At 42.0% G+C, this 13,695-nt stretch overlaps 1 protein-coding gene across 1 annotated transcript in view; it reads left to right on the top strand.

Annotated features, from left to right (window-relative positions):
* The window catches only part of CNTNAP5 (contactin associated protein family member 5), a 406,384-nt gene that overhangs the window by 199,865 nt on the left and 192,824 nt on the right, over window positions 1–13,695 (top strand). Inside the window, exons 8-9 of the mRNA XM_088146406.1 lie at window positions 4,570–4,834; window positions 10,220–10,369. Coding sequence (XP_088002532.1) covers window positions 4,570–4,834; window positions 10,220–10,369 — 415 coding nt within the window. The remainder of the gene's footprint in view (window positions 1–4,569; window positions 4,835–10,219; window positions 10,370–13,695) is intronic.

The raw sequence follows: 13,695 nt of genomic DNA, 5'->3' as shown, positions 1-13,695 counted from the left end.
CTCTTTATGCTTTAACTTTGTACATATAATTTGAATTTAACTTTATAAACTTTATACACATGCCTACACATACACACATGCATTCCAGGAAGACCCACCCACAAGAACGAAAGCCATTGGCAATCATTTTCTTGGAAGAGAAAAGTGGGAGGGCCAAGCAGCTGGGGAATTGTCCAATGAGAGAATGTGGGAGCCTGCAGTCTCAACTGAATACCTTGCAAGCTGTTGTGGAAGCGTCTTAGTCTGGAGAGGATTTTCTTTAGGCAGTTCAGAGTGAACACAGCATGAGCAAAGGACAGGAGCGGCTTAAATGTAAATGAGCACATGCCCTCCCTAAGGCATTTATAACAGGCTCCAAGGCACAATAAAGTGGAACCACCTGACTTCATGTTGTTCCCTGTCCATGCATAAGTTGGGGATCAAGTTGGGGGACATATGCCTCCAAACAGCATGGTCATCCCCATAATGAAGATGTTTTTAGAAATATGTGCTAGTCAACGTGATCCAAATATGCTTGTTGTTTTAGGCCTAAGGCCTGTTAATGGCTATAGCACAGGCAGGTAGAACTCCAGAGATGTATTTGTAATCCTCATCAACTCTAGCTGACATGAACTATGGTCAGAAATAGATGACAGTTGCCATTCAAAATCTCTGAAGATTATCATATTCCTTTCTGAGGACAACAAAATAACAAGATACACTCCAGTTTCTAAAACTCAATTTATAGGGTATGGGTGTGCAAAGCACTATCAGTAACATGCCATAATTTATAACAGATACGCCACAATTTCTAAGTACACAGCAGTCAGACTGATAATTATTTATTTATTTATTTTATTGATTTATACATTTGATTTATTGTCCGCCCATCTCCCCCCAATGGGGAACTCTGGGCGGCTCACAAAGTACATATATATAATTCTAACAGTGAGACAGTGAAATCTTACAATCTTATAAATCTTACAATTAGTGCTGTTACGCTGTGTGACCGGCAGGGGTCGCTAGGGGGTCATCCGGGCTTTTCCTCCTCCGTAGATCTTCCTCGCCGCTCGCATCGCTCGTTGCTCACGCCGGCTGCATTCGGAGTTTGGCCAGCACCGGTATTTTGCTCTCCTGCGCAGCACCGCCGGTTCCTCCCATCTAAACGGGAGTACCCATTTATCTACTCGCAGATGGAATAGCTTTCGAACTGCTGGGTGGGCAAGGAGCTAGGACAAGGGACAGGAGCTCACCCTGTCCCGCGGAGCTGGGCCCGAACTGCTGGAGTGCCGACCATTTCTGACCGGCAAACTCCAGCATTCTTAAGCCCTTGTGCCACCGCGTCGGCGCCAGTGGCTGATTCAGTGTCTGATATCCGCTGTATTTCAGTGGATATGAAATGGAGCAATGTGCCAATGAACAAGTAGAACAGAATTAGCCCTTAATGTCTGCTCAAAAAAGTTTACAAAGAAGCTTTTATTTAGGAAAATATTCCTCCAAAGAGTATGTACAGCGGTTTTAAAAAGAGAATTAGGGAAAGTTGCTTAAAAACCTATATATTTTAAGGAAAGTTCCAAACGAGAACAAAAACTGAATTTTCAGCAGTTAAAAAAAATAAAGATGGAATTAAAAAAAAAATACATGTTTTCCATATTTAGGATGATTCACTTATTCCTGTTATCAATTATCCTATTGCTGTCCAGCTCATTTTGATTTATCATTGGCTATGCTTCTTGACATGATGGATCAAAATTCTCCCTCCCAAATTCTGAAGATTAGGCTATTTACTATATGAAATTTGTTGGTTTTGTTCTGACATGTAATGAATCTTATGTTCTAAAAGATTGAGTATATTGAAACAAAAGGCAGGCTTTTCATAAAGCAATTATCATATTCAGTGTGTAACCTGGCAGTTTTATCTGGATCTTAGCCAGTACCTAATTATGACCAAACAAAGCAGTCCCAGCATCCCCATCAGGTGATAGAAAGCACTTGCAATTTATATGGGTTTGGAATATATTTTCCACGTTGCCAGCTCTCATCATCCCAGATATATAACAAATAAGAACTAATTCAAAGAGGATCCATTGAAATGCCTCTATTTTTTTTTTGTTCCAATATTTTTTGTCATGTAAAAGAAAGTTCTCCCTGAAGACTTTGTTTCATCTTTCAAGTTAAATCTCTTCCCAGAACTTATTTGCCAGTGTCAATAATAATTGTCATTTTCCACTTGTCAACAGTTCCATCATTTTTTTCTATCCTTTCAGCAAGGAAATCCCCAAGCTTCATATAACTTCCTACACATTAGTCATATTTTGTTACTGCTAATGATCCTGCTAGAGTGAGGCATGAGTTCTAATAAAAGGCTATACTTACAGAAAATATTTGAATTGGTTAATCAGAATTCCAGTTGATGTTTTGCAAAATGCCTTGGATTAAAAGCGAGCCTTCAGTCCTCCCATAATGCCCTTTATTTTCTTTGAAAGAGATATGTGTCTGTATCCCATCCTATATTGCTAATTGCTAATTATCTGATTTTGGTGAATAAACAGCAGTGGAAGTGTTGAGAACAAAGCAACTGGGGTTCCAGCAACTCTGCAAGAATGCTTTTAGTTCTGAATTGAAGTTGGTATCAAAAAATAGGGAACATTCTCAGAGTGTTCCCAGTGTCTTCAATATAACTGCCTTGGAAACTATTAAGTTTGAAAAGAGATGATTAACTCAGGTCTGCTGCAGTTAAAGCCTTTAGAAACCAGTGGCCTTGAGAAGTGTATTGTTGGAGTGGAAGTGGAAGAAAAGTAGTACAAGCAAATAACATTTTTGTCTTAGTCCAATTCATGCATAAACCATACTCCACTGGACTTGATAGAGATCAGTCTAAGGTTGCAGATGGGATTGTGGTACAGTACATCATACTAACAATGAACCCCATTAAAGACTTATGTTCTACAGGACTGAGTGTATTGAAATAAAAGGCAGGCTTTTCATAAAGCATTTATGATATTCAGTGTATTATCTGACCATGTAAGGCATCCAAGCAAACTTTTTGGGTGGGACTACACTGCACATTGCATTGGAGACATGTTCTCATAAGTAGGCTGCCAGTTGTGGGAGTTGAAATTTATTCAGGGAATCTGTTAATTAGGCAGTGGATGATTTACTGTGGCTGTTCAAATTTTCTTTTTACTAGAAATAGCCTGCCTGTTGTGGTTGGACCTCAGATTTTCTGCATGCAAATTATGTAGACTTGAGTACAGCCTTCCTGGAAACCTTATAGACGTGCAAACTGTCTGTTCAGTCTGGCTTGCTCACATACTGTAGAGGCTTCTTTTTGGCCTGCTTTAATGTCTGACCTTCAGCAGTATTGGATGAGAGGTTTCATAAAATCCCATTTAATGAGAAAAAATGTCCCAGTGGTCAGCATGAGCCCAAGATCTTAGAGCACGTATTTCTTCACTGACCCTTCTATAAGAACTTATGTGCTGGCATATTGTACCACCTTCTAGTAGAGATCAAGCTTTCAATAAGGGAGAAGTGGTTTGGTTTCTACTCTGAGACCAGAACCCTGGCATTACAAACAAAGTTGCCAAGTACTTATCAGCCACTATTGGCATCAGAAGGCTTAAGGTGTCTAAACCTTAGAAATGATGTCACAAGGAAGTATTTTCATTTATTTATCTAAATTTTGTTTTTATTTTATCTATTTTGTTTTGTTTTGTTCTGTTTTACTTTATTTTGTTCTGTTTTGTTTACTTCTATATGTATAAACATTAATTGGAGGTCTAGATGGTGGTTTTATTGCTCTTATTGTATTGAGCCTGCTTTTATGTGTTGCTTGAGTGTTGTAACTACTTTGCTGGGCATTGACCGTAAATACATACATACATACATACATACATACATACATACATACATACGGTTGTGGTACTAATCTATGGTTGACTAGTCTGTCAAGGCTTCCTTCTTCAGAAGTCTGGAGTCTATTTTCAAGCAGCACAGTTCATGCATTTCTGTGATTCAGAACACCAACCTGGGAAAAGCCATTCTGTTCACATTCAGAACAACGCCAAAGCATATATTCTGGAGATTATTAGAAAGTTAGTTAGTATTTAAGCAATAGGCTAACATTTACTAAATACAGAAAACTTCTGGTTTGATATTCTGTACATGTCAGCCTGCGTGTGTATACATGTGTGTATTCGCATACACACATAGATAGATATAGAAATATAGGTACATAGGGTTATATGAAGCTTCAGTTCAAAGGGATTCTATTAAATCATTTTCTTTGAATCAAATCTTCTAACTGAATTACCAAACCATTCTGATTGAATCAGGTGCCTTCAAATAAATCTGCATAAATCCAGATCTTTGTACACATTGCACACTGAGCAAATAATTTGTTTGGAACTCAATCAGATTTTGGCTGATTTGTTCACCCCTAATATATACACAGTTACAGTCCTAAAGAACCTTTTCATTTCTATCTTTCAAATGTAATTATGGCAAATTTTACCAAGCAGCTGAATGGGAAAACAGTTTGAACATTATCTGTTGTGTTTTTCCCTTTTTGTTTTTATCACTTTCCAGGGGAATGTGACATTTTCCTGTTCAGAACCACCAATCACTCCCATCACGTTTGAGAGCTCCAACAGCAGTTACCTGTTGTTACCCGGCACTCCCCAGATTGATGGCTTGTCTGTCAGCTTCCAGTTTAGAACATGGAATGAGGATGGTCTGCTCCTGTCTACTGAATTGTCAGAAAATTCTGGCTCACTCTTGTTGTATCTCCAGCATGGCAGAATGATACTCAACATCCAGAAAGGAACAGAGAAATATGTGGGCCTCACTGCAGGTATCTGTGTTTACCAGATGCATGTTTCCTTCTCAGTTTTATTCTTCTTGTTGTCAAATAAGGATCCCAGTCCATAAGATAGAAATTAGATCCTTTGTTTTAAGTGGGGAATCCAGCCGCCAAACTGCCATGTGTTAATCCAAGCATAAGCAATATATGATCTGTCGTATACTGTATTATAAAACTCCAATTTCCATCAATCTGACCTGCAGAGCCAATGCAGAAGGATGATGGAAGTTGAGGTTCAATATCTGGATGGCAAGACACTGACTTTTCCTCTTAGTATTTCTATCCTTTCTATTGGATAGAATTCTACCCATTTTTTAAACAATTTGCTGCTTTGTGGTTGATATCACGACAAATCCTTGGTTTGACATTATTCTGAAGGTTACTGGGATGCCAAGATGACATTTCAAAAGACATCTGGCAGCAAACCCTCATTATATGCTTGATGCTAAATTGTTGAATTCTAGAAGAAAAGCCTATCATTCTATTGCAGAAGCATAAGTGTGCACATACAAATACACAAGAGCAAGAGAGTCCTGTGACATCTTAAATACATATCCCATTATAGAAGAAGCTTCTCATGGAAGAGCTCAGTTGCATCACATACATTTCTACAATAAATTTATTCTTTACTGCAAAAGTCTTTGGCTGGAATCCCAAGTAGTTCCAAGTATTTTTTTATTATTGCTGGTCACACAGTCACCAGATGTTTAGACTGGATTTGGTATTTTTATCCACCTATCAAGTCTTTCCAAAGGACCTGGGATAGGCAGATGTTGTTTGATGGTATTAAAGGTATCGTCACAGGATGTAAGCTGCTCCAATTAAGCTGCCTTTTGCAATTGTGTGATGGTGATTTTGTCAAGGCTGATGGTGTCCAAGTCATGCTCCAGATGTTTTGGGATTGCACCTAAGGCACCTATTACTATTGGTACTATTGTCGCTATTGTTGTTGTTATTCCTAAATCCCTGTTCCTGTCAGGGGTAGGTGAGGGACAACAGCTATAAATTATGACCAGAGTAGAAGTCACATCAAAACTATGAGGTAGTACTCAGGAGCAGACAAACCAAAAGCAACAAATTAATACCAGAACTCAGGAAGTCTTTATTCAAGCAAAGTTGAACAGGAATAAGGAACCTTCTTCCTGATCCACATGATCCAATACCCAGGCGAGGGCTTGGAGGTATTAAATTGCCTGAAACAGGTAGTAAAATTCTCTATTAAGTAATTCAGCATATGAGCAACTGAGCATAAATTAAGTGAATGATAAAATCATAGAATGTGGGGTTGGAAGTTACCTTGGAATGATGTAGTCCTATCTCCTACCAGTGCAGGAATCCAATACTAACAGCATATTCAGTCAATGGCCATCCAGCCTCTGATGGCCTCCAGTGAAGGAAATTCTATACTTCTCAAAGCTGTCTGTTCAACTATTGGACAGCTCTTACAGTTTTTTGTTTTTCTTTTTTTCCGATTACCAACTAAAATCTACCTCCTTGTAATTTAAGCCCATTGTTGCCTCTTCCCCCTCCCCCCAATTTTCTGAAAGGACTCCACAATGTTACATAACACTTCTTCAGATACTTGAAGACTGCTGTCATATCTTTTCACAGTATTTTCTTCTGTAAGCTAAATGTACTCAACAGGTCCAAATATCCCCCAATAGTCTTTTCTTCCTCAACTACAGTACGCAGAATTGGATACAATATTTTTGGTGCAATCTAACCAAATGCAGAATATGCTATAGTGATAGCTTTTCTAGGTCTTGACATTATATATATTGATGCAGCCTAGGGTTGCATTTTTTTTTCTGGGGGGGGAGGTTAGGTAGATTACACTGTTGGCTCATGTTCAGCTTGAGATCACTAAGAACCTTTTCTCAAGCTTTGTTGCCCAATATAGTCCCCCCATCCTATACAGGTAGTTCCCCAGGTTAAGAACGCCCGGGTTACAGGTTGCCCATAGTTAAGAACGGAGCCTATTGTAGCAAAATTGGAGTTAAATGCACAATGATTTGAGTTCATTACACAATACTATTTATACAGTATTATACAATAATACCGTTCTGGCTTACATACAAATTCAACTGAAGGACAGACCTTGGGAATGGAACTCATTCTTAAACTGGTGACTACCTGTACTTATGCCTTTGATTCCCATGGAAATGTGCAAAAATGTTATTTCAAGGCCAACATGATACAGCTAAAAAATAGATGTCTTCTTGAGAACAGATGCTATGAAAGTTCATGATAATCACAATTTAAGGAAAAATACACCCACTCTGAACCTTTAAAATCTCCACATAATTGGACAGGTCTATGTAACATCAGATTTCTGTCAGCAATGAGAATGCCCATAATCAGATGAACAAGATACATACAATTATCCTGTAGAAAAAATATCTGTACAGGATGGCTCTTAATTACACGCTAAGAAACATGGCAAGTCCTTGTCCACATTAAAGATCCACAACAGGGGCTTTGGGGAATATGGATATGAAGTTGTTTACACCCTTCATGATTTAATCATTGATGAGAGGGTCGACCTGGCATGCATTACCAAAACCTGGCTGGTCCAGAAGGGGTGTGTGTGTGTGGGGGGGTAGCCATCTCTGAGCTATGCCCAGTGGGGTTTTGGATGTGGCATCAACCAAGAGTCTGGGGCAGGGGTGGGGATGTGGCAATTGTCATCTCAGAATCACTTATGACTTTCAGGAGCACTGCCCCACAGTTCCCCAGATGTGAGACTCTATTCCTTAGGTTGGGCTCTAGGGATCAGTTGTTTTACCAGCCTCTCTGCTGCATAGCAAACTCCCTGCCTCAGCTCCTTGACTTCATCTCGGGGTTGGCAGAGGAGTTCCCCAGACTTATGGTTCTAGGGGACTTTAATCTGCCTTCTCTTGGAGTGGGGTCTGAGGTGGCTCAGAAGTTCATGGCTACTATGATGGCCATTGGCCTGTCCCAGGTCATCCAGAGCCCGAGGAGTGATAGTGGTCACACTCCAGATTTGGTGTTCCTGTCAGAGCAGTGGCTATGTGATCTGAAATTGGGGGAGCTTTTGGTGTCTCCTAGGTCATGGTCAGATCATGCCCTGATTTCCATGGGATCCTCTAGTGCCAGTACCTACTACAGGGAGGCTGAACCCATTAGATTGGTCTGCCCCTGACGACTGATGGACTCAGATGGGTTTCAGAGGGAGCTGGAGGTTCCTTCTGCTGCTCTGCTGCATGGTCCATCTGAAGCCTTGGTTGCCACTTGGAATAAGAGGGCAGCTGAGGCCTTGGATCAGATCACGTCCATGCGACCTCTCCCCTCCTGTGGATTCCATTACTCCCCATGATTTACAGAGGAGCCGAGGGAGATGAAAGGAGAGAAGAGACGTCTACAGCGCCGCTGGCGCTCAACCAAAGATGAGCTCGACTGGACATGAGTTAGAGCCTCTCTGGTGGTGGTAAGGGCAGTGAAGTGACTTATTACATCAGTAGATTGCTGCCCTGCAGCCCTTTTTTTTTTTTTTTTTTTTGGTGACACGAGCCCTCTTGGGTAAAAGGGGCCTGGAGCACCTTTTACAGGGGCATGCAGAGGAATTTGCTTAGCATTTGTCAGATAAAATCATTCAGATTCATTTGCAATTGGACACTGGTTTTGCTATGGGTCCAGAGGACATGCCTGGGGTGGAGTCTTGCCCAGTTATCTGGGAATGGTTTGAACCTGTTGGACCTGAGGAAATGGACAGGGTCCTTTGAGCTGTGAGCTCAGCACCTGCTCCCTAGATCCATGCCTCTCGTGGCTTCTGGAAGCAGCCCGAGGGATGTTATGTGAGTGGGCTCTAGCAGTAGTTTATTCTTCTTTGAGGGAGGGGGTTGTTCTGATGCCTCTCAAAGAAGCTCTGGTGTGCCCCCTCCTCAAGAAGCCATCGCTAGATCCCACCATACCAGACAATTTTTTGTCCAGTATCTAACCTCCCTTTTTTGGATAAAGTGGTTGAGAGGGTGGTTGTACAACAGCTTCAGAGGCCCTTGGATGAAGCGGATTATCTGGATCCTTTTGAGTCTGGATTCAGACCTGGGTATGGTGCAGAAACAGCATTGGTTGCACTTCTGGTTGATCTCTGGCATGGGTGGGATGAAGGTTGTGTATCCATCCTTGCCTACTTGACCTCTCAATGGCTTTCAATACCATCAACCATAGCATCCTTCTAGATTGGCTCAGGGGATTGGGGGTGGGCGGCACTGTGTTGTGCTGGTTGACCTCCTTCCTCCAGGGCCAATTCCAGTTGGTGGTGGTTGGGGAGGACAGATACCCAACTATACATCTCTGCCCCTGGTGAAGTAAGTGATGCTGTGGGTGCCTTATCCCAATGTCTGGAGGCTGTGAGGGTCTGAATGGGGAACATCAAGCTTCAACTGAACCCTGGCAAGACTGAGTGGCTTTGGGTTTGGGGTCCTGCCTGTTCTGGGGCTATACCTTCTTTGGTGCTGGATGGGGTGGCACTGCCCCAGACAGACCCAGTGTGCAATCTGGGGGTCCTCCTAGACTCATGGTTCCTGCTCAAAGAACAGGTGGCAGTCGTGGCTAGGAGGGCCTTCACACAACTCTGTGTTGTGCACCAATTGTGCTCTTTCCTGGATCGGGGGGCTCTGCTCACAGTCACTCATGCCCTTGTCACCTCCAGATTGGACTACTGTAATGTGCTCTACATGGGGTTGCCCTTGAAGAATATCTGGAAGCTTCAACTGGTGCAGAATGCGGCAGTGTGGGCAGTTATGTATGCTCCAAGAAGAGCAGACATTACACCTCTGCTTTGCAAGTTGCATTGGCTGCTGGTTGTTTCTGGGTCGAATTCAAGGTGCTGTTTTTGACCTTAAAGCCCTTCATGGCTTGGGGTCAGGTTATCTGATGGACCACCTCTCCCCGATCACATCAGCCCGCCCCATTAGATCTGGCAGGGAAGGTATGCTACATGGTCCATCAGCCAGGGACTTGCTTTTGGTGGGTCCAGGAGGGGGGCCTTCTCTGCTGTGGCTCCCTCCTCGTGGAACATTCTCCCCCCTGAAGTTAGGCTCGCCCTTTCCTTGCTGTCATTGTGTCATCAGGCCTGGGGGTCTTTGGGAACCAGAGACATTCTTAGATGGCTCCACTGTAATTGATATTCTGCTCTCTCCATTTGTATATTTTAAAATCTTTTTAAAAGTCTTTTCTAATTTGTGATAATGTTTTTATTCTAATAATAACTTTTTATCTTTTTATAATGCCTATTTTTATTCACTTGTTATTTTAATTGTTGTACGCCTCCCCGAGTCGCTTTGTGAGATGGGTGGTTATATAAATGTGATGTATAAATGAATAAATAAAATAAAATACTTCTTTGTTTCTTAGGCAACAATCTCTATGATGGCCTATGGCACTCAGTTAACATCAATGCTAGAAGACATCGCATCACCTTAACTCTTGATAATGATGTAGCATCAGCTGTTCATGCTACCACCATTTCACAGATTTATTCAGGGCACAGCTATTATTTCGGAGGTAAGCTGGCTTCCCCTGCAACTGCAGTACAATTTTGCTTTTACGCTACTCATTTTTTAAAAGAGCTCTCATATTTTAAGAATTTTTTTGTTACTATGATATTATATTGCTTCCTGAAAGGTTGAGAAAACAAATATATTTAACTTATTTCTAGACTGCTTAACTCTGGGTGGCTTCACAGAGACTAAAAACAGAAATAGATCAAAAACAAAGCCTAAAACATAACCAGCAAATAGAGGGAAGCCACCAAAACATAAATCTATTGTACCTACCTCTAAAAGTGGAGTCCCCACCCCCACTCATTTTTTGTGCTGGCATGGCTGACTTCCAGCCAACTAGATAGCAAGCTGGCTACCTGCCTCCCACAGTCCAGTGATATGCAAACTCAGGCAGGACTTTTAGAGGAAAAGAGTCCTTTTTACCTGTAGTTAAAGTCGGCAACTGTAACATAGTCAAGGGTCGAGACCAGGAATCCAATAACCAAATGACAAATCCAAGGGACAAGACAAGAGACACGATGAGGTGGAATCCAGAGTTCAAAGCATGGCAAAGTAAAGACGGCAGAGCTGAGGCTTGAAAAGTTGTTCTCAGTGTTTTCTCCCAGGGCGTGGGGCCAGTAAATCAGCCATGCCAAGCCTCCATCTGGTGCATGTCATACATCAGAGTCTGCTCTCCTGCCAGCCTGCTTCTCGGCCATCTATCTGGCCTGTGGAGCTCATCCCTCTGACGTTGGATCTTTAAGGCACGCCTCTGTTTGGGCCTGGGTGGGTGAACCTCAGAGGCTGAAAGGCTGTCAGTGGGTGCATGCAGGAGTCCTGGGGGCTTGCTGGATCTGCCTCAGCCAGAGTGGAGTCATGGGCTTCAATCCTGCTGGAACCCCCACTTCCAGGACTATTATCCCCAGAAGCCCCTGGCTCTGCTTCCTCCTCCTCCTCATCTGAAGGTGAGTCCAGCAGGGCCTTAATACCCAAGTAGTCTCAGACCTAAGGTCACAATCAAATTTTCAAAGATCATTCAAAGACAAGCAAGGTGGGGGCCATGTGGATCTCTGGGGTGGGGAGGGATGCTATTCTAAAGGGCAGGTGCTACAACTGAAAAGGCCTGCCTTCTGGGTCTCACTGGATTATACTGTTTAATTGATGGGACTTGGAGCAAATAGGATGGGTAGCCGCAGATCCTGCTTCCTCCTCAGCTCCTGTCAACCCAGCAGCTTGAAAACTTACATGAGTAGGTAAATGGGGACTCTCACTCCAGTGGGAGGAAAAATGCTGGCAGCGCCTTGCAAAAAAAGGAGTCGGGAGCAGTTGCCGGTAGCGCGGAAACTGCGCACGCCTGAAAAAAAAGGCGCGAAGCAACGGAAACCCCGCCTCCTGCACTCGCCAGCTGGGCTTTGCTCTAGGAAGGAGGCTCTGGCAAACCACTTCCGAAACACCTTGCCTTGAAAACTGCAGGGACTTGTCCAGGCAGTCGCCACAGAATCAGTAACAATTGAGTGCAGATAAAAAAAAAAAGGCACTACAGGAGAGAGGCAGTCCTTTAAGTAAGTAGATCCTATTTCATGTAGGGCTGGTTATCACTAATAAATGTTTTGGAGCTTCAAGTCTTAAAAAGCAGTTGCAATATAGAGAGAAACCAAAATATATTACCTCCCTAAGAAAATGTATTAGCTTTATATACAGCTAGAGGTGGTTAAGATTAACATTGTGGATCCATCTCTCCTGCAGATCTTAAGGTTTTGGCAGGTTTGCAATGAGAGAGATGTTTTGTTAATACTTGAACGAAAGCATATTTAATTTTGTATTTTCAAACCCATGCATCATTGTCATGTATCGTGTGTTAACAAACTTACAAATAGTTATGATTCAAACCGTTAATTAGACATTTGGTTTTCTAATTTAAAAAAAATAGGGAAACCTTAGGGAAAATATAGGTATTCTTGAAGATAATGTGCAAAATGCATTATATTAGGGAAATTATTTACAAAAACCTATATTAGGCAAAATTACACATCAACATGCATGCCTGGGGAAATGTGTAGCAAATGTCTACCAATCAGTACAAGATGCTTAAGGAGAGTTCTCAGATTTGATGAAATAAATGTGATAGAGTCATAAAACTGAAGAAATGTGGGAGAAAAATGGGCTGATGAAGGAAGGAAGGAAGGAAGGAAGGAAGGAAGGAAGGAAGGAAGGAAGGAAGGAAGGGAGGGAGGGAGGGAGGGAGGGAGGGAGGGAGGGAGAGAGAGAGAGAGAAAGAAAGAAAGAAAGAAAGAAAGAAAGAAAGAAAGAAAGAAAGAAAGAAAGAAAGAAAGAAAGAAAGAAAGAAAGAAAACCTGAAATTGACATGTGTGCCAATCGCTATTTCTCATGTTGCCTCTGGGAATATCTCTGGCAACAGGTGAAGTGCATAAGCATCAACTTTGTTTTCAGAGGAGGCATGAAGTATTTTGCTTCCCACCCTTCCCCATTTATGGATACCTTCAAGTTAATGTAGCATGTATGATTATTTCTGTTCTTGAAATTTCAGCTCAACCTCTACCAAATGTACTGTCCTTTCTACCCACAATCTCTCCCCACCCCACCCTTGGAGCCAGTACTGGCCAGAAAGGAATGTTCTTGGCTGAGAAAAAATGAGGTTAGCCAATTGCACCAGACTAGGAAACCAAAATCAAGCAAGCTAATGCTACTTTTATTATAAGGTTATGGTAATAGAATCTTGCAAGTCTGAATGTGCTTCTCTCCTCCTCCCTTTATCTTTGCAAGAACTAGGGAGGGTCAAGCCTGAGACGCTTTCTCAAATTACATTTCTGCCCCAAACTCAGGTTTCTTTTTTCTGACCGTTGTCTTGGTAGTGGCTCTTCTTCCTGTCTCTCAAGGCCATTCCCTCTGTCCACTACAGGACCATGATGTAGGCAAGGGTTAAATTCTCTTTCCATTCTGCCACTACCATCCATTCTGATCACTTACATCCATTCTGATCATCACCACTTACATACTCCATGACTACTATTTTTCACAAAGAAAGAAGCTTGCATCTAGCTGCTAGTGGTCTTTAGCATGCTGTAGCAGAGCATTGAAGAGTATTCAAGTGGCACTCCGTAGCACTCTAATCTTATTTTCCATTTCCATTGCCTTCTATTCTCCAGACTCTTCATAGATTGATAACATATACAGTACCTTACAAAGATGCCATGCTTCAATAGACTTTTTTTTAAGCTGTTAACCTTTCTTTCATGTTTTGGCTAATCTTTTTAGGCTCCCAGATCCCACATTACAGTTGGGAATGGTAGCATGCATTGAGTTTTTCTCTGAAATTTCTAGGATGGA

The sequence above is a fragment of the Python bivittatus genome, unplaced genomic scaffold (genome assembly GCF_059951505.1).
Source record: "Python bivittatus isolate LINGU-HERP-01145 unplaced genomic scaffold, Pbiv_v1 ctg000480_np1212, whole genome shotgun sequence".
Classification (NCBI taxonomy): domain Eukaryota; kingdom Metazoa; phylum Chordata; class Lepidosauria; order Squamata; family Pythonidae; genus Python; species Python bivittatus.
The sequence above is the reverse complement of the archived record's forward strand: the minus strand, read 5'-3'. Positions and strand labels throughout refer to the sequence as shown.